Raw genomic sequence first — 26,218 nt, 5'->3', positions numbered from 1 at the left:
GAGTGCTGTGCATGTGCTGCGTGCGGTGCCACCCAGCGCCCCAAGATAAGCGCCGAGCGGGCAGCATGCGGCCGCCCCGTGCAAAGGGCAGAGGTGGGGGTGCAGGGGCAGGGTTGGACGCGGCCATGCTCTTCGAGGAGCTCCTGGTGCAGGGTGAGCAAGCACGCTGTTGGGGTGGAGGTGCCAGGGCGACCCCGCTGCAGGGATGGTATTCTGGGGGTGGGGAAAGGAGCAGGGGGTGCAAGCCGGGCGCTGCCGTGCTGGGCTGAGCGGGGTGAGGGGTGGGGGGAAGGTCACACTGCCATGGGGACGTGGGCAGACAGCTCGGTGACACGGGGACATCGGGAGGGGTTCGGCCCCATCCCCGCTGCTGTGTCGTCCCTGCCGGTGTCCCCTGCCGGTGACCCTGCTGCCGGGTGCCACGTTGTCCCGTGCTGCCGCCGGTCCCTCGGGTGTCCCCCTCGCTGTTCCACTCAGCACACCCCAAGTGCCACCAGCTCCCGAGTATCCCCCGGTCCCGTCGCCTCCCCCCGGTCCCTGAGTCCCGTGGTCTCGGCTGTCTCCCGTCCCTGGTGACCCCTTCCCGCTGGCACCCCCAACCCCAAGCCGCTCCCCGCCGTACCCTGAACCGGCCGCCCCCACCACGCGCCCCGCCCCCATCACCCACCTCGAAGCCCCCCGGAGTCCCGCCCCATCCCCTCCGCCAATCACACCTCGCCCTTCTCCCCTCCACCTGTCAATCACCGCCAGACGCCCCGCCCACCACCCTGAGCCCCGCCCCTCCCGCGCTCGCTGCGGCGGCGCAGCCGGCAGTTACGTCACGGCGGGTCGACCTGCGCATGCGCAGTGCGGCGGCGGCGGTGACAGGCTGGCAGGAAGGGGCGGGCGGCGGCGGCGGCGGCGGCGGGGCGGGCAGGGCTCGGTTCGGTTCGGCTCACGGAAGGGCCTCTCGCAGCCGTCGGCGGTGCCGCCATGCTGAAGAAATTCGACAAGAAGGACGAGGAGTCGGGTGAGGGGCGGCGGGCGGTGAGGGGAGGGCTCGGGGTGGGGAGGCGCCCAATATTTAGGCCAGGAACGCTTTTTCCCCGTGTTTTCTTCTCTTCCCAGTGCCGCCAGCGTTTGCTCAGCCACCTGCTGGACTTGAACAGCCTGAGCCAGCGGGAGGCACTGATCCTGAAATGAGTCAGGGTGCACATAGCTTTGCCCGTTGTTGCAGAGGCTCCGGGCAGTAGTGTGCAATGCTTCTGGGGCAGGGCAGCTTGCACTGGGCCAGTCCTAGAGCTCAGGCTTGTCAAGTGTTGGAGCAGCACTGGAAAAGGTTGTTTGTCCCAGAGCCAGGCTGAGCATCGGTACTAATTACAGCCTGCTTATCAATAACCGACAGCTTTTGAGATGTGTGGCTCAGAGATGCTTAGAAGGAGGCAAGCTAATAGAGAGAATGCAGAATAACGATGCTTTTCTCTCAGATTATTTCATCCTTAATTAGTGAGTCGTTCATTGTTTAATATAATCTATTCTAGTAAGAGGAACAATGAATGTTATTCTGTGTCCAGACTCTCTCATTTGCTGTCTTGTTCTCTTAATTAGTGATCGAGCCAAAGAATATTTACTGGTGGATTCCTGTTTGCTTTATAATGAAGGGATAAAGCGCTCCTGACTCTCCAGCCTGGCAAGCGCTCTCTTTGTGTCTGTGACTCTGAGCTTTGTTCCTCAGAGTGTCTTACTGATGCTCCAGCTGTCAGCAACATCTCAGCCCTGGGGCTGGAAGTAGGACCCTGGGGCTCCCTACTTTACAGCTGATCAGACTCATGGCAAGTTACTCCATGAGGGGGGGGGGGGTGATAAATCAAAGGATGTCCTGTCTGCTCTGCCTTCCCTAACTGCTGGGGAATTATCCCATTAATACTGCTTAAAAAGAGGAGCACTGATTGTGTGGTGTTCATGAGAAAGCAACCCAATAAGTGCTGGGCTTACCTTTAAACTGTAGGTGTGTTTTGAGAGCTGCTTTCCTGTAGCAGAATCCCTGTAAAGACTTCCGTTATCTTTGTTTTGCAGGTGGGGGTTCCAACCCATTCCAGCATCTGGAGAAGAGTGCAGTCTTGCAAGAGGTATATCCTTCAAGGCTGTCCTTTTTTAGGGCTTTGTTGTGGTCCTACAAAAGTAGCACCTAAAGTACAGGACAGTACTCCCACTAGTGCTTGTTTTTTTGCTGGAGTGAAGAAGGGGGAGGGTTGAAATGATCTCTGTAATGAAAAGGCTGTAAATGACAAGGAGCAACTATATGGGAAAGCTCATCCTAAAACAAGGAAGTTGGGAAATTAGCTTTGAACACCCCGTGCCTGGAGATTTCAAAGCCAGTGAGCAGGCTGTGTGTGGTTATTGAGTAGACTCTGATTTTACTCTGAAGCACAAAAAAAGAAATCCTTTTTGTTTGGCATCAGACAAACTTCTCAGCCCCCAGACCCTGTTATTTCAGTGTTATCTGTTTGCTTGCCATACGGTGGATGGTGCTGGCTCCCGTGAGCCTCGCAGAGCTAGCTGGCATCTGTCAGGAGGGTAGTGTTTTAGCTAGCACGTGATCCAAACTTGTGTGGGTGGAAGCGTGAGGAGGATTTAACCCTCAAACTTTCATTGTGCTTGGATTTGCAATCTCGGGATGACACTATAGAACCAGCTGCTTACAATGGGGCCTTGTTTAGCAGGATTTGATGGAAATCTGATCCAGAGTCATTAAGTGTATTTTGCCATATCTCATCAGCAATTTGTCATTTATATCAGGCCAGTGTTTATTAGGGGGTACTGATGTCGACATCCTTGTCTGTGATTTGTTTCCAGGCACGTGTGTTTAATGAGACTCCTATAAACCCACGAAAATGTGCTCACATCCTCACCAAGATTCTGTACCTCATAAACCAGGTAAGGCAGAGAAAATAAGCTGATACGTTCCTTTGATTGTTATTTTTTTTCTGATTAAAAAATAAATAATCAGAACAGTTTTTGTGCTGTTAAGCTTCTGCTTGCATTCTTAGTGTTAAAGACGTTCTGTGGATAGAGAGGATAGAAGCAGCTAAATATGAAGAGATTGATGTCCATGATTTATTATTACTTAGAAGCTGTAAGTCTACAGCTCTTCGATGCCAAGGATGGTTGTCAGTTCAGGCCCTTGGGTTTCTGAAGCCATGTGCAATAAGGATTGGCTCTGTAAAGGAATTTACCTGTGTCATGAGGTTTCCATGCTCCAGGGCCTCTCTGCATCATCATGTACAGTGGCTGTAGCTGGCTCTGACTAGCTGTGATGCTTATAGGGAGTATAGCAGAAGCTTTTCTTACACAAGCCATGGAGAGGCAATCTGTTTTGCACCTGTAAAGAAGCTGTCTTGTCACAAGTCATTTTTTTTTTTGTAACCTGATAAATCATGCTGTCATCTGCATTGACAAGTAAGCAAAATTCAGCTATGGCTGGGGGCTTTGTCAGGCAGGATTTTACTCTGAGTACGCTGAAGGAGATCTGTCTTCCTTCCAACCACACTATGCCTGTTCTCCTTGTATGTGAGACTGAACCTTGCACCTGCAGCAGGCCCAGATCTGCTTGTGGTAACTGGGATTTCCTTCCTTCTTTTCAAACTAGGGGGAGTACCTTGGTGTCATGGAAGCTACTGAAGCCTTCTTTGCCATGACAAGGCTGTTTCAGTCCAATGATGTAAGTCTGTTCATTATTTTCTGCTGTATTTATCTAGTGAGGTGAGTTGTCAGCAGTGTCTTTTTCAGCCTCCAGATGTGGTTTTATGCACTCAGCCTGCCTGGTACTACTGATCTAAGAGGGAAGAGTAGGATGAATGTTTAGAGACAGGTCAGCTTTGTTGCCTTGCTCTTGTAGCAGCTTAACTTAAGCATTCTTTGTTCCTGAAGCATAGGTTCTCCTCTAAACTGCTGTCTTAACTCTTGAGATGGTGCTAGGCATGGGTCAAGTATGTAATCAGGTATGCTATGCTTTGTGCCCAGTATTAAGAGATCCTGCTTCCTGCTGAGAGTTAGCAACTGTTACCTGGAGGAGGCCGGGAATTAGCCCCTACCCACAGAGGTATTACCACTGTATCACTGATTGTCTCACATACTACAAAGTATTGAAATTGTGAGATGAACTTAGAAATCCTCAGGCTCAGGGATGCAAATTGCCTTTTTTCCTTGCTCTTGGGGCAACGGGTTGCCCTCAGCTCCTGATTTTAAGATTTTTGCCTTGTTCACGTGAACGACAGGTAAAAGATGTAACTGTAGGTCTAGCTAAATCTTGTAGCCCTGTGGCTTCATCCTAAGGTTGAGGGATTTAGAAGAGGAAGGGCTGCTTTGTTAGTGAATACCATTTTTTTTTTACATTTGGGCACCATGGAGAGTACCACGTAGTTGTTCTTCACGATCTAGTCATGGAAGCAGAAAAAATGGAGATCCCTTCCTACCCGAGACCCTCTCTGCTGATGTCTGTCTTTCCTCTTTCCTTGTTAGCCAACTCTTCGCAGGATGTGTTACCTGACTATCAAGAAGATGTCTTCTATTGCTGAAGATGTAATCATAGTTACTAGCAGGTCAGTCATTTTGGTGCTGCTGTCATTACATTCATGCATTTTTCAATACTCCTCTTAGAGATATCTCTAGTCTCTGAGCACTGTGAAGGCTGGGAACGTTTGTGGTAAGAAAAAATCTCCTCCTTTAGAAGAGGCGATTCAAATACAGACACTGAGCTCCTAGTGATGCATTTGAAACGTGCTGTGTGCCCATATCCCGTGCTCTTGAGTGTTTGAATTGTCACTTTTGGTTACAAGATGTGGCAGTGCTGACATATTTTCCCCTGTTGCAAGCAGATCTCCTCCTGCCTTCCCACTCTGGTGGAACTTGCTTGAGATCTGCACTTTCCTGCTTGACTTTCAGTTGTTCTCCTGTCTTCCTGCTGCTCTGTGGGCTCTGTGCATGCACCTAGGAGCTGCTGGCTCAAGGGTGCAGTACTGAGGGCTTCCTGTTTCCTACCAGCTTAACCAAAGACATGACTGGGAAGGATGACAATTACCGAGGACCTGCTGTGAGAGCACTCTATCAAATCACTGATGTAAGTGCAGCTTTTCTTTTGGGGCAGCCCTAGGCCATTCACCCCCTCCCCTTGCATCTCCTCTTTCACTCTCCTGACAGGTTTTCCCTATCAGCTGTTGTTTCCTTCTCCCTGCAGAGTACCATGCTACAGGCCATCGAACGCTACATGAAGCAGGCCATTGTTGACAAAGTGCCAAGCGTGTCCAGCTCTGCTCTGGTGTCCTCCTTGGTAGGTGTGCCCTGTGGGGTGAGCCTGACAAATGGTCCAGCTGGGAGGCTGTGATGAGACTGGACATCTTGGGAGTGTCATCTTGGAGCTGTCCTTTGGTAGAGGAAGCATGAGAAAGGAGAGAGGAGGAGGAGGGAAAGGAACAGTACGTTTGTTTTGTGTAATGTGATTGGAACTCAGTTTGTTTCGAAGTAATTTAATTCTGAAGGCTTAGTGCACCATTGGGTAGCAGCACATCCTTTCTCAGTGTCTGAAGTGCTTGGAGCTGTCTGGGTGAGGGCGCTGTCAGGGCCAAGATGTGCTAGTGCAGAGGAAGGAAGCTTGTCCAAGGGCTGCCCACACTGCACTTGGTAAAAGCAGTACAGCAGTCACAGGAGGGATTTTGGATCTTAAGGATCCAAAAATCTTAGGATTTTGGATCAGTTTCTTAAGTGGATTTGTGGCTGAACGCATCTTTGAGAGAATAAATGACCAGCTTAGGGGTGCAAATGTCTCTGATGCTTGTGTTTCCTGGGCATGCCATGAAATACCAGCCTTACAGATTTAGCAGTGATTTGAGGTAGGACGTAGGTCAGTATCCAGTGGTGTGATGGTATTCGTTAGGCACTGTGGCAGAGATGCTGGTGATCCAACACTCACGGTAGCGTGTATGTTCTTCCCGTCAATAAGAGCACTAAAAGTAGCCTGAGAAGCTTTGATCTGTTGAATTCTTGTTTGGAGATTGTAAGCTCTGCAGACAAGAACGAAGGGATTTGCATGTTTGTGTAATACCTGGCACAGTCAAACTTGAACCATGGCATCATTTCTCATCAAACTGTTTCCTTTGTCCACTGCTTGCCAGTATTGATCAACGGGCCAGCAGAGTTTCTGCAGGGTAGGCTGTCACTGTTGCTATTCCCACCTTTGTGCAGTGAGGACTCTGTGGGAGGTGCTCAGCCTCTTGAGGCCCCATTTGACAGGGCCAGCTCTCTGCATCGCCGTCCTCAGCTCTTTTCCAGTGCCCTCGTGAGGAAGACTTGTTTCTTCTTAATACAGGCAGCGATTCCCAGAGCTTCTCTCATGGCTTCTTTGTGGTTTTGTCTCCACCAGCACCTGCTGAAGACCAGTTTTGACGTGGTAAAACGCTGGGTGAACGAGGCTCAGGAGGCAGCTTCCAGTGACAATATCATGGTACAGGTAGGAAGCCCAATGGCAACGTGGGGAACTGCAGGCAGCAGCTGGGAGTGGAGCAAACTGCTGGTGCTCAGCTGGACGCACCAGGCCACAGAGGGGATAAAAGTGTAAAGAGCTCGATGTGGTTTCGTTTCCCTGAACAGTATCATGCCCTGGGCTTGCTCTACCACATACGGAAGAATGATCGCCTGGCAGTCAACAAGATGCTCAGCAAGTTCACACGCCATGGCCTCAAGTCACCATTTGCTTACTGCCTGATGATCCGAATAGCCAGCAAGCTGCTGGAAGAGGAGGCAGGCAGGTGAGGAGGCTCCTTTCCCTGTGGGAAGCATTTCCTCAGGTCTTGCCTTGGTCTCCTCCTGCGGGATTGCTTGTCATCTGATTAGAGCAGTTATTTCTGTTCTTTGAAGAGCAGTGTGCAACTTCTAACCCCTTAATTGCTAGTTAAAAGGCAGCAGAGAAAATAACAGGATGCTTTCATGTTGTTAGGGAATTGCTTCTGCAAGTCTTGTCTGTGTAGGTGCTTGAACGTGAAATACTGTGTTGTTTTTCTTTCTAGTTTTGTGTAGCTGTTCTTTATCAGGATACTGTTTCATTTTCTCTGTCTCCTACTTGGCTAGCACCTGTGTGCTTTGGCTTCCTGAGAGAGGAGTGATGTGTATGTTGAGCATTGTGTAAGAGCTGAGGAAGGTTAGTCTGTAAGGCAGAGCGTGTCAGCTCAGAAGAGAGCTGAGCATGCTGCAAGTACACCGTAATGACCCCTGCAGAATCTGAGGACAGTGGATTTATGGCTGCTGTGACCTTTCCACAAGCAATGGACCTGTCCCATTCTGCTGCTGGACTCTTCGTTTCTGCTTTGTTTTCATTTGTTCTTGGTTGGTTTTTTTTTGTCCCTTAGCCGTGATAGCCCCCTGTTTGATTTCATCGAGAGCTGCCTAAGAAACAAACATGAGATGGTGGTCTACGAAGCTGCTTCTGCCATTGTTAACCTTCCCAACTGCACTGCCAAGGAGCTGGCACCAGCTGTCTCAGGTAAATGTGATGCTCATGGCAATGGTGAGGGAGTTAAAGGCCTACATGATTGTGCCTGCTGGTTACCCTGAGAAACAAGGACCTTGTGTAGTTCTGGGCTTGTATTGGTGCTGTTCTCCTCTTGCTTTGTGCTGCTGTTGAGAGGGAGATGGGTGGGAGCTGTGGCTGTCAGTAGAGATGTGGCAAAAGGGAGCAGTAGGGAGGAAAGAGCCTGGTAAAGCCAGTTGCTTGTTAAGCATGCTTCTAGCTGTTTTATGCTTGCACGTGTCTCTTCACTGAATGTCGTGCTATAGGTAGGAAGTACTCTTCAATAATGGATTGCCTAAACATCTGCTTTTGTTGGTTTTCCTGCCTTGCAGTTTTGCAGCTGTTTTGCAGTTCCCCAAAGGCAGCACTGAGATACGCAGCTGTCCGTACCCTCAACAAGGTAGGAACTGGTTTCCTGGGAGCTGTAATAGTTTCTCTTGCTCTGAGAGATGCAATCTTGAGAAGAGAGAAGGGCCAGTCTGAGTGGTGGTTTTGTGTGAATAACATCCAGCTTGGGCTATAGCTTTGTATTTCTTTGCTTACAAGAGGAATAAAAAGAACACTTTACAGAAGAAAAATTCTCTTCCAGCAGTAGATGTGATTCTGCAGGAAGAGCTTCTTCCTTAAACCTTGGCTGAATAGTTTCCCTAAGATGTCCCTCGTGTACAATCTGTAGCATTTATTTCAGTGTGAAGGAGTGAGAGCTTATAGAGTGGTCTTTGAAAAGGATCAGTTCGCAAAAACTACAGTAGCTTTTCCACTGCAATAGTTTCTCCATTTTTTATCTTCTTCTGTAGGTGGCCATGAAGCACCCATCTGCTGTGACTGCCTGTAACCTAGACCTGGAGAACCTTGTGACAGACTCCAACCGCAGCATAGCCACGCTGGCCATCACCACGTTGCTGAAAACTGGCAGTGAGAGCAGCATCGACCGACTCATGAAACAGATCTCCTCTTTCATGTCAGAAATCTCTGATGAATTCAAAGTAAGGAGGTGGGAAGGGTGGGGAAGAAGCAGATTCCAGAAGAAACCCCTTGGTCTTTGTCTATGTCTGTGTGTGTACTCTGAAAGCTTGGATTAAGCTCTTTCCAGTGGCTGGGCTGTATTGTTTTTACAAGAGAGAATCTGATCTTGTCAGGCTGTCAGGCCTCAGTCATATAGTACTCAGCTCCAGTGTCACGTGCTCTCTTCTAGGGAGAAGCCTTTTGATTAGCAGGTCTCTCTTTCCTGAACCCAGCAAGCATGGGTTTTTGCTAGGGACTGACCAGAGCATAAATGGTCAGTTTCCTCTAATTTCTAGGTTAGTATCCTCCTGGAACTCTGTTTGTTGGATAAGTAAAGGCAAAATCATAGCTTCCCAGGCCAGAGACCACCACCAAATCAACACAGTTCAGCTGTTTCTTTTCCTGCCCAATGAGACCATCCTCCTTTTGACTTGCCCCTTTTTCCTCCAGGTTGTAGTAGTGCAAGCCATCAATGCACTGTGTCAGAAGTACCCTCGCAAACACGCTGTCCTCATGAACTTTCTCTTCACTATGCTTCGGGAAGAGGTGGGTTTGCAGCACAACTGGTTTTTGTTCTTTCTTGTATTGTCAGAGACCTGGGGACCCCGAGTATGTAATAGCACAAAGCAAAGCTTCTGTCTGTCCCAAATTGTATAACTGTATGCATATTAGTAATTTTACTTCAGCAGTGCATATGAATTGCAGGACTGCACGGTAATTCTGTGAGAATCTGAGCTTTACTAACAAAGCAAAAAATGCAGGCAGCAGCAGATCTACTGGCAGACCATAGATGTTTCACATTTGAACCAGCTTCCTTTTATACTTGGGCAGCAAATTCCAAGAAGGTTTGTCCTGTACAGAAAGGTTAAGTAGCAACTTACTGATGACACAGGACTGCTTTTGTTCTGTTCTCTGTGCTGTTGCAGTGAAGGGTTCACGAGTACCTATAACCATTCACTGCATTCAGTCTGACAGTTGCAGACAGGCAGCTTTCTGGAGCAGAGGTTTGTTTCTAAATGAGCTAATGTGCCTGCTACACAGCTGGCATCACTGCTTGCTCTGACATTACCTGCCATTTACAACCTCTTGTTTGGGAACAAACCAAAGGCCCTCATTTTATTCCTGTGAAAAATGGACCGTTCTGTGTTCCCAGATTTTCTGTGGGTGGATGGCATTGTTATGAATGTGGTTTTCTAGTTCAAACCATTCTGTTTAACGGGTGTCTTTAATCCCAAGTAGCTACAGAAAGGTCCTTCAAATGCACAGAACTGTGCATGTAATTGGCAGAGGATAATGTGCAGTTTAATCCTGTGGTGTGTATTGAGCACACTAGTAAATAATGTCTGAAGATAACTGAGCGTTAATGGCACGTCAGGTTGTGGGGTGTGCCTGGGGAGGTATTGATTGCCTGTCTTCCCACACTAATAGGGCCATTTGCTGGGCCCTGCTGTGGCAGATACGATCCTTAATACACTTCTCCTGTGATTCATCCTCAGATGTCTGGTGCTAAAGAGAAGGCTGATTTTTATGTTTTTTTCTCCTCCCACATGGCTGTTTTTTGTGCACTAATTCTGGCAGCAGAGGATTTTAAAGGAGCTGTAAACCCTTTGGGCTGATGGATTCTGTTTCTCTAGGATTTGGTTTGTTTTTTTTTTTCTTTGACTACAGCTGTTCTGAGGGATGCTGGCAAGAGAGGCTGAGTATTAGCTGGTCCTCTGGGAATAAAGAGGGTCAAAAGAGGTGGGGCAGCGTTACTGCCCTTCTCCTTTCAAGCACAGATTTAAAGCATGGGGAGTGAGTGACCTTTTCAAAGGAAATTCTTTCCTGCCTGGCTAATTCACAATGTCTGACGTGCTTTGAGCTTTCCAGCTGAGCAGTTCCCTTTGCTCCATAGGGTGGCTTTGAATACAAGCGAGCCATTGTGGACTGCATCATCAGCATCATTGAGGAAAACTCGGAGAGCAAAGAAACAGGCCTGTCTCACCTCTGTGAATTCATTGAGGACTGCGAGTTCACTGTGCTGGCTACACGTATCCTCCACCTCTTGGGCCAAGAAGGGCCTAAAACCAATAACCCCTCCAAATACATCCGCTTCATCTACAACAGGGTTGTCCTGGAGCACGAGGAAGTCCGGGCAGGTAAGGCACACACCTGGAAAGCTGCTCTTTGATAGACTGTCAAGGAAATACAGTGCATGAACACCTCTGCTTTTGTGGATTGTGATTTCCTGTAGTCCTGAGTGGATATTTTTTTATACAGCAAAGATCCTGCAGTAGTACTGATGAAAGAGCTGGCCTGCAGCTGAGAAATGGAAATGATCCATGGAATCAGACAGAAGAGGTCTTCTGGGCACTTCACTAATACATCTGCTTCTCTCTAGTTAGAGTAATGCTGTAGGCTAGGTCTAGAGCTTCTCTTGTGCCATTTGAACACAGCCAGGGGATGGAGGAAGCTGCAGGTGATTTCTTTGTATCCGAATTATTTTTTTTATGGCTTGTGTTACAGGTGCTGTGAGTGCCCTGGCCAAATTTGGAGCCCAGAATGAGGAGATGTTACCCAGTATCTTGGTGTTATTGAAAAGGTGTGTGTCACTCAACATTACAGACAGGTTCTTTGGAGATCCTGGGCTGAGTGAGGATGCTGAGTTGTAGTTATAATTAATCTTAATTATTACATAATATATTCTAATATATTTGATGTTTTATAATTTATTAACCTGGGTTGATTCACGTGGGCTCTGCTGCCTTGTGCTGAAGCAAGCTTTCTCCTTTCTTAGGTGCGTGATGGATGATGACAACGAGGTGAGAGACAGAGCCACGTTCTACCTGAATGTTCTGGAGCAAAAGCAGAAAGCCCTCAATGCTGGCTACATCCTGAATGGTATTACAGAAAGCCCTCCTTGTTTAATATGTGACAAAGAGATGGTGTTAGCTGTGGTTTTAGGGGCTTGTTTCTTCTGTCCCCAGGTTTAACAGTGTCCATCCCTGGCCTGGAGAGGGCTCTGCATCAATATACTCTGGAGCCCTCTGAAAAGCCCTTTGATTTGAAGTCTGTTCCTTTGGCAACAGCTCCCGTCGTCGAGCAACGGGCAGGTGAGAATCACTGTGCTGAATGCTGATCTGAACTGCTGATGCTCCCTAGCAGATCCAGCCCTGGATCTGTATTGGCCTTGCTGGGAATCGCTGGGATCCATCCTCTTCAAATTTTGTGGGATTCTATCTTCTGTCAAGACTAAGGCCAGCAAATCTTGTTACTCCCACGTTAGTGTTGCACTTTAGTCCAACTGCTAATAATAGTAATAGTTGGAATTGCAGTAGCTTCAATGAGGATTACCAGAGGTATTTAGGAAGCTAAAAACGGGTGTCTGCTTTATAGCAAGATGAGAAATGAGCTCTCCTTCTTTACTTAGTCAAGTCCTCCTCCAGACATTGATCTGTTTTCTGACTTAGTTACTATTCTTGGTTGTATTTGATTGTTTTCATTGTTTGTTTCTTTTCCCCTTGCAGAAAATGTCCCTGTTGCTGTAGCCAAACAGCCAGAGAAGGTGGCAGCAACACGGCAAGAAATATTCCAAGGTAAACTGGTGTGAGGCCTCTCTTACACCTGTATGTGAGAACTGTTAGCCTCTTCTAGCTGAGCCTGCCTGTCCCCTCGAGTTTTTCCCCTTCTCCCCTCAAAGAGTAACGTGGGCATCCAACTCAGCTGTTTGCTCTTGGGATGTGGGGATGCTTGCAGTAGGTGTGGGCAGGGGACACTCATGGGTTAAAGGAAGTTGAGTCTGCCTTGAATTTTAGAAGTTCCCAGTAAATGCTGTGATGCTTGATGGATGACTGTGTGCTGCAGCAGCTTCCAGCTGTTTAACTGATGGCTCTGAGGAAGTTAACATTTTTCTGTGGCTGGGGAAAGCAATTGTTTCTGCATCCTCTGTTTCAGAGCAACTGGGAGCGATCCCAGAGTTCCGGGCACTGGGCCCACTCTTCAAGTCCTCCCCAGAGCCTGTCGCCCTAACAGAGCTGGAAACAGAGTATGTGGTTCGTTGCACCAAGCACACATTTGTCAGCCACATGGTGTTCCAGGTGAGTAGCCGTGGTGCCAGAGGAGGATTGGAAAATAAGCTCCTGACCAGTAAAAACTTCTCTGGGAAGAAACAGCTCAAGGATATCTGCGTTCAGAGCTCGCAGTGGGTCCTTAGTTTCTCACCCAGGGCAGCAGAGCCTCAGGGAAAAATAAATAAATCATTGTGCATGTGGTTTTGACTGAACAATGCATGTGCGTGCAGCCAAAATGACAATGAGATAGGCACTAGGTGGGGCTGTTCTCATGGAGGAGCTGGCAAGGGGAGCTGTGTTGTTTCCTCAGGATCCCCAGGCACATGCTTTGAATGCAGACGAGTGAAGCCTGCCGTATCTGGGAGGCTGAAAATGTGACCTGACAGGATGGGAGAGAGTTCTCAATCGGCTGCACTTTGTTTTAGGTGCTTATTTTTGTGAGTCTCGGCCTTGGCTGTGTCACCTCCCTGCTGCATGGGAGTTGTCAGTGTGCCAGTCTCTTTACCAGGGCCTCAGGGAGTTCAAGCAAGTCTTGTGCTATCTTATGAGCAGCAGCGTTTTGTTTGCAGCCAGCCTCTTTCTCAGAAGCTCAGAACTGCTCACGCAGTCCCCAGAGGAGTTCATCTGTGTTTCTGTTGTCCACTTGCCAGAAACAACTGTATGAAGTTCACTGCAGCCAGTTCAAAGAAAAAATGTCTAATAATATAGAAGTAAATTGCTGGAGCACTGGAGTCCCCTGAAAGTTTTTAGCTTCCCCCCTAAAACATTCGAATGCCAGTTTCTCTGAGACTAAATGGAAGCACAAACCCTGTGATAGCCAGACTCCCTGCTGAGACACAGGCACTTCACAAGTTAACACCGTGCTCCCACGATGCGTGAAGTGAATCTGCTGTTACATCTATAGCTGAGAGCTTCAAGCTGTCTTTGTTCTCCCTTTCCCTGCTTAGTTTGACTGTACCAACACCCTGAATGATCAGATCCTGGAGAATGTCACTGTGCAGATGGAGCCAACAGAGGGGTATGAGGTCATTGGCTACATACCTGCCAAAAGCCTGGTGTACAACCAGCCAGGCACCTGCTACACTCTGGTGGCACTGTCTGAAGAGGATCCAACAGCAGGTAAACAGTTTGTGCTCTGTTTTCCCTGTTATTCCCCCAAATTAAGCATACCGTATTGCTCACGCCCACAGGCATTCTACCTTGCAGATATTTATAGACTTATGTGTGGGTGCATCCCTGACTGATGCCAAGCATGACTTCTCCTTGCTTGAGGGCTGTCCAGCCCCCCTTCTCCTCCTCGTTCCCTTGTGCTAAAGCATTGTTGAGTTGGGCTGTGGGAACTGGCAGCTGAGCATTCAGATCTCTGCTGAGCTGTGTTCATTGCACCCTGGCGTGTCCTTTAGCCTGCCTCTTCTTTGTGTTAGCATATGGGGAGGCGAGCAGTTGTCTGCCTGGCTGTGACGTGCTATGAGTGCACAGACACTGTGAGTACTCAGGGAGTATTTCAGATGAATGGCCAGTGCCATATCTGTGCCTGTTTGAACAGGGCATCCCCTTGTTGCTGTCTGGAACATAAGCCAGGCTCAACCCTGTGCTCTGATCACCCTGCTTTGTTCTGAGGCTGCTCACCTGTGTGTTGCAGCCCTTCATGCAGCAGTGCCTACCTTCAGAGATGAGTCACTGCTTCCTCTCCCAGCTGAGTGGTATTCATCATCTGCTGTGCTGCAGTGCAAGGTGCTTTCATTTCCAGGGTGCACGACCTGATCCCTAGATAAGGGTCTCACCTCCTTCACGAGGGGTTGATGGGGTGTGCTTAGTCTGTATTCCCAACACAACTCGATATTCATGAGCAACAGGACTTGATCTGAAGATTACAGTGCAGCCATCAGGAGTCTGTATTTATCACTGCTTGCTGGCTGTAGCATTACAAATACTTTGTCCTTGAGAGAGAGAAGCTGTCAGCACACTTTCTAGGTCACGTGCTGGGCCCGTGCTGCTGACTGGGAGGGGGAGAACCCACCTGCCCCAAGTTTCCTAGCCCCGTTCCCCTGCAGAGGAGTGTGGATGTGGTGGTGATGTGAGCTTTGCCTTTGCCTCCCCTGCTGCAGTGGCCTGCACATTCAGCTGCATGATGAAATTCACTGTCAAGGACTGTGATCCGAACACGGGTGAGACAGACGACGAGGGTTACGAGGATGAGTACGTGGTAAGGAGCTGGGCATGTGCCACGCCACTGAGGGACGCTGTGATCTGTACCCAGTAACTTGCTGTGTGAGCTATGATGTGAGCACTGACACTGCTGCAGATTCACAAGGAGAAGGGGGTCTTGCCTCCTCTGTGGTGCCCGTCCCAAGGTGCAGGATGTGCGTTTGGAGAGCTTGTTTGTCTCGTTGGGAGCATCTTCCTGCTGCTCTCCAGGCGGACCCCTGGATATTTATATGCAGGATATCTGTGTTTTGGGAAGCAATGGTGTGTCCTCTGGGCTTGGTTGGCTGTGCCCTGCCTGATACAGGAAGGCTGCCATCCTTGCTCTTCCTCTGGCATTACCTCCTTAGCACTGAGATTGATGAAAGCGCTGGTGCTGTGAAATCTTTTCTCCTGGCTGTTTCACCACATGAAGAAGCTAAGCTCATGCTTGGTCAGAAACTGGAACTGCCTTGTGGAGGGTGCTGCTTTCCCTCCAAAGATGAAGGGATGTTGTGACATGAATTCAGTCCCATTAGCTTCAAAAGCTGCTTTCTCTGTGTTGCCTGTCACTGTTGTGAATCTCATTAGGGGAGCTGCTGCACAGTGAGTCACTGAGGACACGGTGTCCTCCCAAGAAGGGGTGGAGAGGGATTTTTCCAAGGGAATGTGCAAGGCTGACCCCTCTGCCTGCTTCCCACCAGGCACCAGGGCATCCGAGTGATACTGAAACAAACACTTCCATCTGTTTCATCCAGATCAAGAGGTTGTTTCCTGCAGCGATTGCAGGTTGGTGTCAGGACACTTCTGGCACTGACTGCTCTTAGATTTGTGCTCCGGAGGGACCGACCCCGTTGTTCCTTGCACAGATGCAGTCACAGCAGCAGTTCAGCTGTCCTGGCACGCAGCCTCATGTGATAGCAGGGATCTGACAGTGTCTCAGGGTGCTTTACCAGCCTACAAAACGAGAGGCCAGAGAGGCAAGATACAAGCTTGTGTGCATTCCAGGGAAGCAGATGGTACAACAGCGTGAGCACCAGCAGCTACTGTTTTGTCCTGTCCACTGCTCTGGCTGCTTGCCCAGCACTCGGGTCTTTGTCAGGGTGAGGGCTGTGCTCAGCTTGGGAACCTGCTCTGTAAGCCCTGCAAGTGGCATAGCTCGGCTTCCCAGGACAAGCAGCTGCTCAACCCATTGTCCTTTGCTTCAGCAAGCTAGAAGGGACAGAGCTTGCTGTGATGTATTCCTGAGCAGAAGGAGGGAAGTCTCCTGGGTCCACCCGATCTCACTAAAGCTCACCCTGGAGGGAGCAAGGTAAGTAACGACCGTGTTTCATTCGGACCTCTTCTTGCCACCAGCTCGAAGATCTCGAGGTGACAGTGGCTGATCACATCCAGCGAGTTCTGAAGCCAAACTTTGGAGCTGCCTGGGATGAAGTGGGCGAGGAGTATGAAAAGGAAGAAACCTTTACTTTATCTGCAATTAAAACCCTTGAAGGTAAGGGGGTGCTGAACCCAGTAGGGGTTAACCTTTCTTTCTTAACATTTCTCTCCCTTGGTCAAAGGCAGGAAAGGCAGACAGGACAAAACCCTCCACAAGTCATTTCACCACAGCTGTTACACAAAGACCTTGGGTTAATGTGAAAGCAAGTTTGTTGAAACTTGGGCTAAGAATTGAGTATTCTGGACCCTATGGAGACCAGGCTGGATTGGGGGAAGCTCTGCCCTCCCAAACAGGCTGTACTTCAGCTCCCACTTTCCTTCTGTGAAAGGAGGAGGTGCTCTGACCTCGGAGACTCAACAGATGCAAGGAGAAGACGTGAGGTTGGAGGGCAGGCTCGAGGTGCAAGCCCTCTTGCCTTTCAGCACGTGTTGAAGACCCTGTTTATGGTTGCTGAGAGGCCTATCAGAACGTGGTGTTTTGATGACACTAGCAGCACTCTCCAGCTGCCTGACTCATGCTGTTGCTGTGCTGGCACCTGGGCTGCATCACATAACAGAGCTGCAGTGTGCTGGTGGCTTTTTTTTCTCTCCTCTGTGCGTTGCTAGTGCCCAGCTCATTGTCATTTTGGCTTTCTAAAGCACAGTGCTCACATGTGCCCCTCGGGACAAGGGACGCGAACCTTAACGTGCAAAGGAGGGCTGTCATCACTCTGTGTGTCCTGGTCAGGGCACCCGTGATGCAGAGCCTGCTTTTCTTACAGAGGCAGTGAGTAACATCATCAAGTTCCTGGGGATGCAGCCCTGCGAGCGCTCGGATAAAGTGCCGGATAACAAGAACTCGCACACGCTGTACCTGGCAGGTGAGCTGCAGGGCTGCCCGGAGCCGAAAGTCGGAGCCTGGGGTGGGAGTCGGACCCGGGCTGAGCTCAGGCTCAGCTGGGTGGCCCTTGCTGCCTCCATCAGGGAGGAGCGGAGGGGATAAAGCACGGTGCTAAGAGCAAAGGGATGCGTGGGGGTCCTTCATATTGCAGGGGTCGCGGTGGATCTCAGCCTGACCCGCTGCCTCCTTCCCCGTGCAGGTGTGTTCCGGGGCGGCCACGACGTGCTGCTGCGTGCTCGCCTGCTGCTGACCGACACGGTGACGATGCAGGTGACGGCCCGCAGCGCGGAGGAGCTCCCCGTGGACGTCATCATGGCCTCCGTGGGCTGAGCGCGGGGCTCCTGCGTCCCCTTCCACGCCGCGGGGACGCGGGATCGGGGACTCCTCCGTTCACCGGCGCTGTTTTGTAGCTCCCATTTGCCGAAACGGCCGCGCCGAGCTCGCAATAAACTCGCCGCTCCTCCCTCTCTCCGCCGTCCATTTCGCTGCAGGGCGAGCTCACCCCGCCCCTCCGGCACCACCTCCGCGGGGCGGGGCTGCTGGGCCCGGCTCGGCTCGGCTCGGCTCGGCTCGGCCCGGGCCGCGTTGCGATGTGCGGGCGCACTGCGTGCTCGCTGGGAGCCGCCAACCTGCGCCGGGCCTGCGCGTACCGGGACCGGCGGGGCCGGCAGCGGCAGCCCGAGTGGCTGCGGGAGGAGCGGTACCGGCCCTCCTACAACAAAGGCCCGCAGTCCTGCGGCCCCGTGCTGCTGTCCCGCAAGCACGTCCAGCAGGTGAGCGGGGAGCCCCGCGCGCGTGTTGGGTGGGGGGGGGGGGGGGGAGAAGGGGTTGTTGCTTTGCTTCTCCGACGCAGCATCGCGGTAGGGGACGGCGGAGAAGGAAACCGGAGCAGCGCAGTGCACCGCGCACCGTTAACTGCGGCCCCGAGAGCCCGGAGCGGGGAGCACTGAGCTGGGACGGACGGCCGTGACCGTCCCGTGCGCGGCTGCGGCCCGGGGTGGGGCTGAGTGGGGACAGAGCGAGTCCTGCGGTGGCACGAGGGGGGCTTGAAGCGTGGCACGGGATGCGGGCACACCGCCTTCACCCGGCACTTGGGGTGCGGAGTGCCACTCGCGGTCCTTGGGAGCCTGGGGGAGCGCAGGGTGGGATACGTGCGTGATCCTCATCCAGCTGTGATGTCTGGGTGCAGCTGTGGGCGGGCAGCGGTGCTGCGGGGAGGAAGTGAAAGCTGCCGCGCCGTTTCCATTGCCCGAGCTGAGGCAATATGCAAAGAGTGAAAGTGAACCAGAAATCACGTTATTAAAATGAAGGTGAAGCTTGCGCCCCTTGGGATGCTCTCTTCGACCTCAGCACTCGCTGTCTGTGAAGCAGAGGAGGGACAGGGCCCGTAGCAGCGGGCTGCTGCTGAACACCGTAGCTCCTCTGCCTTGGTTGCAGGATGCTGACTCCTCCGAGCGGGTGCTCATGGACATGCGCTGGGGCCTGGTGCCCTCCTGGTTCAAAGAGGACGACCCCTCCAAGATGCAGTTTAAGACCTCCAACTGCCGCAGTGACACCATGCTGAGCAAGTCCTCCTACAAGGTGAGCCCCACTGTGACTGCAGGGCCTGGCAGGACCGCAGCTACTGCCACTGCGCCTGCAGCTCACACCTTGCTTCGTGCCTCCTCCCCAGGGCCCTCTCCTCAAGGGCAAGCGCTGTGTGGTGCTGGCAGACGGCTTCTACGAGTGGCAGCAGCGTGACGGGGGCAAGCAGCCCTACTTCCTCTACTTCCCCCAGAGCAAGAACCACCCGGTACGGCGGCACCGTCGGTGCCTGAGCCCTGAGCTCCGTTCACACACACATACCTGGGACGTGGGGCAGGGAGCAGCAGAACTGGGGCGTGCAGAGAGGAAGCTGAGGGCACTTTGCTGCTGGTCCCTCAAATCACGGCAGCTCGCGGCCATACCCGGCCCCATAGCGTCCCCACTGCTGGCACCCACTGCTCCCCGTGCGTTGTGTATTTGCATGAGCTGCTGAGGTGTTTCTCAGGGGGTGCAGCTGCGGGTTTCTCTTCCTCTTTCTGCCCGGTTGAGCTGCTGCTGTGGGGTGGTGGGTTAAGCTGCCCAGGCACACCGCAGCACGTTGCTTTGGGGTGCAGCGGGCGTGATGCTGGGGCTGTGTCCTGCAGGCCGAGGAGGAGGAGGACAGCAGTGAGGAGTGGCGGGGCTGGCGCCTGCTCACCATGGCCGGGATTTTTGACTGCTGGGAGCCACCGTCAGGAGGAGAGCCGCTGTACACCTACACCATCATCACCGTGGATGCCTCCAAGGACGTGAGCTTCATCCACCACAGGTGAGTGCTTGCTGTCCCTGTGCTGCGCCAACACGGGGCTCGGTGTGACCGCTGTGTCCCCTCCGTGCCCAGGATGCCGGCCATCCTGGATGGGGACGAGGCCGTCGAGAAGTGGTTGGACTTTGCTGAGGTGCCCACCCAGGAGGCGATGAAGCTCATCCGGCCCGCAGAGAGCATTGCTTTCCACCCCGTGTCCACGCTCGTCAACAGCGTCCGCAACGACACACCCGAGTGCCTGGTGCCCGTCGAGCTGGGAGCCCCCAAGGTGAGCACTTGGTTGCGGTGCACGCATCACACGCAGCTCTCGCTGTGCACGTCAGTTCTTCCTGCTGTGTTCTGTGCCCCCAGGAGCAAAAAACATCTGCGAGCAGCAAGGCGATGCTGGGTTGGCTGAAGAGCTCTCACAAGGGCTCTCCTCAGAAGAAAGAAGATGCTTTGCCCAGGTGGAAGAGCCAGTTCATCCACAGCCCTTCGCCCAAGAAGAGCAGTGCGGGCATTCTGCGGGAGTGGCTGGGGCAGGAGGGGGGGCCGGCTGCCAAGAAGCACAAAGCGTAGGGCAGCCAGACCCTGCTTGTCTGCCAGGCTCCCTGAGCACAACGCAGAGCGCCCGGTGGAAGGCTTTGCAGCCACTGCTGGGCTTCTCCAAACCTCTCAGGTGTTGTTCTGATGTCCTGGGTTGTTGTCCCTGTTTGCGTGTTGTTGATGGTTACTGTTCATCTCCTCTCATTTTCTTCCTTTTTTCTATTCTGCTTTTGTTATTAAACTCTGATCTCTTTTCTGCTTTATCCCATATGCACTGCCACCCTCTAAGAGCAGCCGCAGCCCAGAGATGCTCTGCACTGAGCATCCCTGGGCCAGGGAGGAGATGGGGCTGGGAAGGATGGGGGCTGTGCTTTGTGTTCTGTCTCTGGCACTGCCCCCTGCCTCGGGGAAGGAGTGCAACACAGTGCCTGGAGAAATGGGGTTTTCCATGGGTTTCCCTGCAGGGAGCAGGGGGGGGGAGAACCATCCTGGTCACGTTGTTGTACAATCATTCTGTTAATGGGATTTGAAGACGTAAAGAGGATTTGCTTCATCTGTGGAGGGATGCACTCAGCCTTGCTGTGAGAGGTTGCTCGTTAAAGCCCAGATAACCAAAGTACCATTACAGAACCATGTGGGGCTGCTGCTTTTGGGGTCAGGGATTTGGTCAAGGATTTTGTAAGCAGAGCCAGATGTTGCCAACTCAAATCCTTCCACCCTGGGGCTTGTGGCGGAAAACAGTCCTTAATTTGTGTTGGAAACAATAAAACCGGATTAACTGACCCAACCCCAGTTGGGAGACCGATTTGGGGTCGGCTTTCAACAGTCCCTCCCCGGGGAAGCACCGCGAGCAGCGAGCGAAGAGCATTGTCATCACCATCAGGGCAGCACCCAGTGCTGGCCTCGCGGTAGGGCAACGCCAGAGGGAGCCCTAAAAGGGAGCTGGTGCCCGGCTAAGGCTCCGGGCTCGGCCGGGCGCTGCTCGACCTCCTCAGGCCCACGGCCGCGCCCCGCCGGGTGCTGCCCGCCGCGGAGCCGGGGCGCCGAGAGTCCTATGCAAATCAGGGATCGGCGCGGCAGCCAATGGGCAGCGAACCGGCCGCGGCGGCAGCCAATGGGGAGGCGCGGGTAAGGATATCCGCGGCGCGGCGGCGTTGGCGCTGGCAGTGCGGCGGCGGGCGGCGCGCAGGGCGGAGCGGCGGCGGCGGAGCAGCGGTAAGGGGCGGCGAGGGGCGGCAGCCGCGGCCGGAGGGGCCCGGCCCGCGGAGCGCTGCGACGGCGTTTGTTTCCCCGCAGGCGCCGGGACCGTCTGTGCGCGGCGCTCGTGGGCGGCGGCGAACGGCCGCTGCTTCCCGGCCATGTCGGGCCGCGGGAAGTCCGGCGGTAAGGCGCGGGCCAAGGCCAAGTCGCGCTCGTCGCGGGCCGGGCTGCAGTTCCCCGTGGGACGGGTGCACCGGCTGCTGCGCAAGGGTAACTACGCGGAACGGGTGGGCGCCGGAGCGCCGGTGTACCTGGCGGCCGTGCTGGAGTATCTGTCGGCCGAAATCCTGGAGCTGGCGGGCAACGCGGCCCGCGACAACAAGAAGACGCGCATCATCCCGCGGCACCTGCAGCTCGCCATCCGCAACGACGAGGAGCTCAACAAGCTGCTGGGCGGCGTGACCATCGCCCAGGGCGGTGTCCTGCCCAACATCCAGGCCGTGCTGCTGCCCAAGAAGACGCAGAGCTCTAAGAAGTGAGCGCTGCCCCCTGTCCTCTCCCGGCCCCGTCCTCGCCGCTGCGCCCTCACCCCCCCCCCCCCCCCGCCTCGTCCTTTGGGGCCGGAGTTCCCATTCCGCACCCGGGCCAGGGGGTGATCCCTGGCCGTGCCCCTCCCGCTCTCCACCAGCCCTCTGACCCGGGGGGCGGAGGGGGCCGCCGTGCCCCTCCCGCTCTCCACCAGCCCTCTGACCCGGGGGGCGGAGGGGGCCGGGCCCCGCTTGCGTCCCTACCCTACCCCGTCTCTCTGGAAGAAGCGTTTTTGCAGGAGATGGTGGGAGCGGGGGGAGCCGGGCGGCGCGGAGCTGCCGAGGACCGTTGCGGTTGCGTGGGGATGGACACGGGCACGTCCGGCCCTGCAGGCCCCCCCCGCGGCTGTCCTTGGTGCCCCGGCGTGGCAGTGGGACTCGCCGTCGCTGCACGCACTGAGCGGGGCCGTCCCCGCTGCACTGCGGCAGTGGGGGGCTGGCAAACGTGAAAAAGCCGAAGTTTCGCCGTCAGCAAGGAGCGACTGTTAGTTTTTAGTCCCGTCCGCGCTTAAGCTCCGTTGCGTTCCTACCGTTAAGCTGCGGTCCTATTTATTTTGAGCTCTTTTGATTTCGGGAGTCCCTCCTTTCCCCCACAAAGGCACCTTCCCGCGGCTCCCGGCTCGGGGGGAGCGGGGACGGATCCCCGCGGAGCACGGCAAGGTCGGGCACGGGGAGCTGCCATCTTTTGCCGCAGCTCGCGGAGCAGCCCCGGCTCCGGGAGCTTCCCCCGCCCCTCCCTCCCGCCCCCTGACATGCTGTGTCTTTTTTGTTTGTTCCACACCGGGTTGTGGTCCCCGAGAAATAAAAGTGGTGATGCCGTCTGTTGAAGTGTAAACGTTGCGTGGGTTTGTGTTCCTTTGGAACGAGCGCCGGTGGTGGGGTCCGGTGCGTCCGCCCCTGCGCGCCTTGTGCCCTCGGTGCGACCCGGCAGGACGGGGCGGTGCGATCACGGTGGCTGGGGCAGCCCCGCGAGCCTGCAGCTCCGCGTGCTGCTGGGCGCCTCGAGCTGCCGAGCTCCAACGCGTGGAGCTTCCTCCTGCGGCCGTGTAAGGCTCGAGTCTGCACATCAGCCTCTCAGCGAGGAGCTGAGGCTGCAGGGCTCTGGTCACGCTGCGGCCCGAGGGGGAAATGGGTGCGGGGACACAGAAATGAAGCACCTCGTGCGGCAGAAGGCCTCCGTACCGCAGAGCTGGGACGTGCTGCGACGCTCTTGGGGGTGAGGTTGGAGCCACAGCCCTTGGTGGCCTTGGCTTTGCCCCTGGAGCCCGGCTCTTGCTGCTGGCAGCGCCGGTGGAGTTGCTCGGGGATGCCTCGGTGTGCCCTCTGCTGTCTGCTTGTGCTCCGCGCCCCTTTGCCTCTGTACTGGCCCGGAATGCCGCCCGTGGTGTACCTCCGAGGTGACGTCCCCGTGTGCAGAGCAGCGAGCTTTACGGGTCCCGGCTGTGAGCAGGAGGGAGCGGGGACAGCCCGCTGTTGGCACGCGGCCTGCTCCAGGGAGCTGCACGGGCCCCAAGCTCTGCTGTGCCCGAGGCCAGGCAGCTCGGCGATGGCATTCCCTCCAAAACCTGCAGTGTCATCTATTGACTGAGGCGGCAACTGCAGCTCTGCGCCGGGTGCAGCGGCCCTCTCCTAGCACGAGATGGCTGGCAGGTACCCAAGCTCGGTGTGACTGCCTGGCCTGACCCAGCAGCAGCGTCCTAAACACAGCCCCGGAGGGCAACTGCGGCCTCCAGGACGCACAGCTCTCAGCTCACCCTGCTGCTGGGAGCCAGCACGCACCGGGCACCCTGGGGACACCGAGGCTTCGCAGCAGCTCTTTGAGGCGCAGCGTGAGCCGCCCCGCCCCCTCCTGCCGCCCCTTGCCCACCCATTCGGGGTGCTGGCAGAAACCGGGAGGTGTCTCACAGCGGAACGGCGCAGCCCAGATCCCCGGCACAGCTTTACGCAACCTCCCTGCTGCGAGCTATAAATAGGCACGGCCGAGGCGAGGGGCGGCTCACGCTGCACTGATGCCAACGCAGCCATCGGTGCCTGAACGCAGCAGCAACCGCAGCTCCCGGGGGAGATGCTCTCAGGTTGGGAAGGGAGGGCGTGATGGGGCCCGGGGCTGCACTAGGGGCGATGCTGCAGCGCTGAGCGCCCCCCCCTCCCCCGCTGCTCCAGGCGCTTTGCCCATGGCGGCTGCGGGCCGGGCCGCCCCCCCTCCCCCACCAGGGGAATCCCCGCTGCCCGAAGGGAGCACATCACCACCGCTCCGACTTTGTTTGTTTTTGTTTCGTTTTTTATCAATTTATTTGAAACGACGACGAAAGAAAATCAAGGGAAAAAAAAAATCTCCCACCCTCAAGAAAACGTAACCAAACCCAACCCCAAAACGATCAGAAAAAAATAAAAAGGAAAAAAAACAAAAAAAACCAAAGAAAAACAATATCAAAGGCCATTAAGACGCGGCCTGATGGCGAGGCCACGAGCCCCCACCCCCACCGCCGCGAGCCGGGAGCGCGGGCCCTTTAAGAGCGCCAGACGCCGCGGGAGCCAATTGGCGCCGAACGGGCGGTTGCCATGGCGACGGGGGCCGGGAGCCAATAGGGGGCGCCGTCGCTTTTCGAATGGCCGCGAGCGGAACCGGCGCGCCGAGCGGGCGGGGAGGGGGCGGGGAGAGCCGGCCCACGTGGCGTGGGGGCAGCGGGGGCGCCGAGCGGCTGCCATGGAAACCGGGCGGGAAAAAGCCCCGCGAGGCGGAGGGGAGAGGGGGCCGGGGGCGATCCGAAACCGTCTGCGAGCGGGGAGGGGCGCGGCCGAAAACAAAAGGGAGCGATCGGAGAGAAGCCGGCGGGGTGGGGGGTCGGGAGAGGGAGCAGGGAGGAAAACCGAGGCGAGACGGAGGGGGATGGAAGGCTGAGGCAGCCCTTCGCCCATCCCCCCCCACCCCCGGGGTCCGTCCGCAGAGCGGCCTACGCCGCACCACCCACCCCCCCCCAGTCCGAGCGGGGAGCACCCACCCGCGCCGCACCCCCTCCCCCCCTCATGCCTTCCGGCCCTTGAGCGCCTTGGGCTTCGCGGACTTCTTCACCTTCTTGCCCCCGGGGGACGCGGCTCCCTTCTTGGCGGCCTTCTTGGCTTTGTCCTTCCTGGCCGCCGCGCCGCCCGCTCCCTTCTTGTGCGATTTCTTCTCGGCCTTCTGGCTCTTGGCCGCGGGTTTCTCCGCGCGCCGGGACGAGGCGGCCGCCGCCTTCCTGGCCGCTCTGTGCGCGCCACCGCCCGCGGCCCCGTCCCCGCCGCCCTCCAGCTTCTTCCTGTTGAGCTTGAAGGAGCCGTTGGCGCCGGTGCCCTTGACCTGCAGCAGCGTGTCGTTCTGCACCAGCGCCTTGATGGAGTACTTCAGGTAGGTGCGCCCGTTCTGCTGGTCGAACCACGCCACCTTCTTGGCCTCATTGTAGATCTTGGCCAGCGAGGAGCCGTTGCGCTCGCCCAGCTTGCGGATGGTCTCCACCACCAGCTGGCTGTACTTGCCCGGCTGGTTCTTCTTCTTGTTGTTCTTTCTCTTCTTCGAAGGCGACAACGAGGAGCCGCCGGCTTTCGCCTTCTTAGAGGCCGCTTTCTTCTCGGCGGCGATCGGCGCCTCTTCCGCCTCGGTCAGGGGCAGATCGGCTTCTTCCAGCTCCACCGACATTGTGCCGGAGGCCGCTGGACGGAGGCGGAAGGCGGGCGGGCTGAAGCAGCCGCGGCGTGGCGGGGCCCGTGCCCTGCGCGCTGCTCTCCGGCTCCGCTCCGCTCCGCACAGCCGTCGCGCACTGGTGGGGCGGGCACCGTCGCCTTCCTTATATGGGCGCGGGGCGGACCGCGTTGAGAACAACAACAGCCTGGTCCGCCGCCAGCTCCCACTTGTGCTTCTTGGGGCCCTTCCCCGGGGCTCCCGCTCCGCCGCCGGCGCCCCCAGCCCCGCTCCGCCCGCGCCGGTCCCCCCTCCCCGCCGCCTCCCCGCGTGCCCCCGCCCCCGCGCCCCCCGCCCGCCACCCTCCGCCGCGATTTGGGGGGCGCGCCCGGCGCGGCGATGAGAATGAGGAGGGGGGCATCCGGCGCGGCGGCGGCTGGGACCCCACGGCGGCCCCCCCGAGCCGCCTCTCCGCCGCCACCCGCCGCCAGAGAGAGGCCGCCGCGAGCGGGGAGCGGTTGGGGGCGGCGGAGGGCGGTGGCGGAGGCGCTGGGCCCCGGTTCCCGCGGGGAACTAACACACGGAACGCCCTCCCGTGGCTACCGGCCGCAGCGCGGAGCAGCCGAGCCGACACCGGGGGTCCCCGCCCCGCCGGAGGGGGCTGCCCCCCTACCGCCCCCCACCGCGCCGCCACCCGGAAGGCCCCCCCCCCCCCGGCCCCCCGAGGGGTGGGCGTCAACACGAAGGGCGGGGGCAGCAGCGGTGCTGTGGACCCCCCGTAGTACACCCCCTAGCAAATTCCAGCGGCGAACGGAAGCTCGGGG

The 26,218-nt window shown here is 55.5% G+C and overlaps 4 protein-coding genes across 5 annotated transcripts; 3 read left to right on the top strand and 1 right to left on the bottom strand.

The window, feature by feature from the left end:
* The first annotated feature begins 97 nt into the window (after window positions 1–97).
* COPG1 (COPI coat complex subunit gamma 1) lies at window positions 98–17,431 on the top strand. 2 transcript variants are annotated; one of them, XM_065749855.1, is made up of 24 exons: window positions 98–153; window positions 2,056–2,108; window positions 2,836–2,916; window positions 3,629–3,700; window positions 4,501–4,580; window positions 5,023–5,098; window positions 5,216–5,308; window positions 6,398–6,484; window positions 6,625–6,782; window positions 7,380–7,513; window positions 7,873–7,940; window positions 8,338–8,526; window positions 8,996–9,091; window positions 10,440–10,683; window positions 11,051–11,126; window positions 11,322–11,425; window positions 11,512–11,637; window positions 12,052–12,120; window positions 12,479–12,621; window positions 13,542–13,713; window positions 14,703–14,800; window positions 16,135–16,273; window positions 16,980–17,078; window positions 17,298–17,431. In XM_065749855.1, exons 1-24 carry the CDS (start codon window positions 126–128, stop codon window positions 17,426–17,428), a joined length of 2,616 nt encoding a protein of 871 aa, XP_065605927.1. In that variant the 5' UTR covers window positions 98–125; the 3' UTR covers window positions 17,429–17,431. The 2 variants fall into 2 exon arrangements, with proteins under 2 accessions (XP_065605927.1, XP_065605926.1); XM_065749854.1 differs by lacking the exon at window positions 98–153 and adding an exon at window positions 900–1,009.
* A 229-nt stretch (window positions 17,432–17,660) lies between these two features.
* Window positions 17,661–20,739, top strand: HMCES (5-hydroxymethylcytosine binding, ES cell specific). Its single transcript, XM_065749268.1, has 6 exons — window positions 17,661–17,871; window positions 18,536–18,679; window positions 18,771–18,890; window positions 19,267–19,430; window positions 19,503–19,695; window positions 19,779–20,739. The coding sequence occupies exons 1-6, from the start codon at window positions 17,689–17,691 to the stop codon at window positions 19,983–19,985; spliced, it is 1,011 nt and encodes a 336-aa protein (XP_065605340.1). The 5' UTR covers window positions 17,661–17,688; the 3' UTR covers window positions 19,986–20,739.
* A 373-nt stretch (window positions 20,740–21,112) lies between these two features.
* LOC136056896 (histone H2A type 2-B) lies at window positions 21,113–21,691 on the top strand. The gene is made up of 2 exons (XM_065749273.1): window positions 21,113–21,167; window positions 21,249–21,691. Exon 2 carries the CDS (start codon window positions 21,311–21,313, stop codon window positions 21,689–21,691), a length of 381 nt encoding a protein of 126 aa, XP_065605345.1. The 5' UTR covers window positions 21,113–21,167; window positions 21,249–21,310.
* A 2,476-nt stretch (window positions 21,692–24,167) lies between these two features.
* LOC136056895 (histone H1.10) lies at window positions 24,168–25,542 on the bottom strand. The gene has a single exon (XM_065749271.1). It carries the CDS (start codon window positions 25,410–25,412, stop codon window positions 24,765–24,767), a length of 648 nt encoding a protein of 215 aa, XP_065605343.1. The 5' UTR covers window positions 25,413–25,542; the 3' UTR covers window positions 24,168–24,764.
* Window positions 25,543–26,218: the final 676 nt, after the last annotated feature.

Source organism: Cyrtonyx montezumae, unplaced genomic scaffold (genome assembly GCF_038088225.1).
Source record: "Cyrtonyx montezumae isolate F1298 unplaced genomic scaffold, pur_monq_1.0 scaffold_6, whole genome shotgun sequence".
NCBI classification, from domain to species: domain Eukaryota; kingdom Metazoa; phylum Chordata; class Aves; order Galliformes; family Odontophoridae; genus Cyrtonyx; species Cyrtonyx montezumae.
This window is presented reverse-complemented; position numbering and strand designations above follow the sequence as displayed.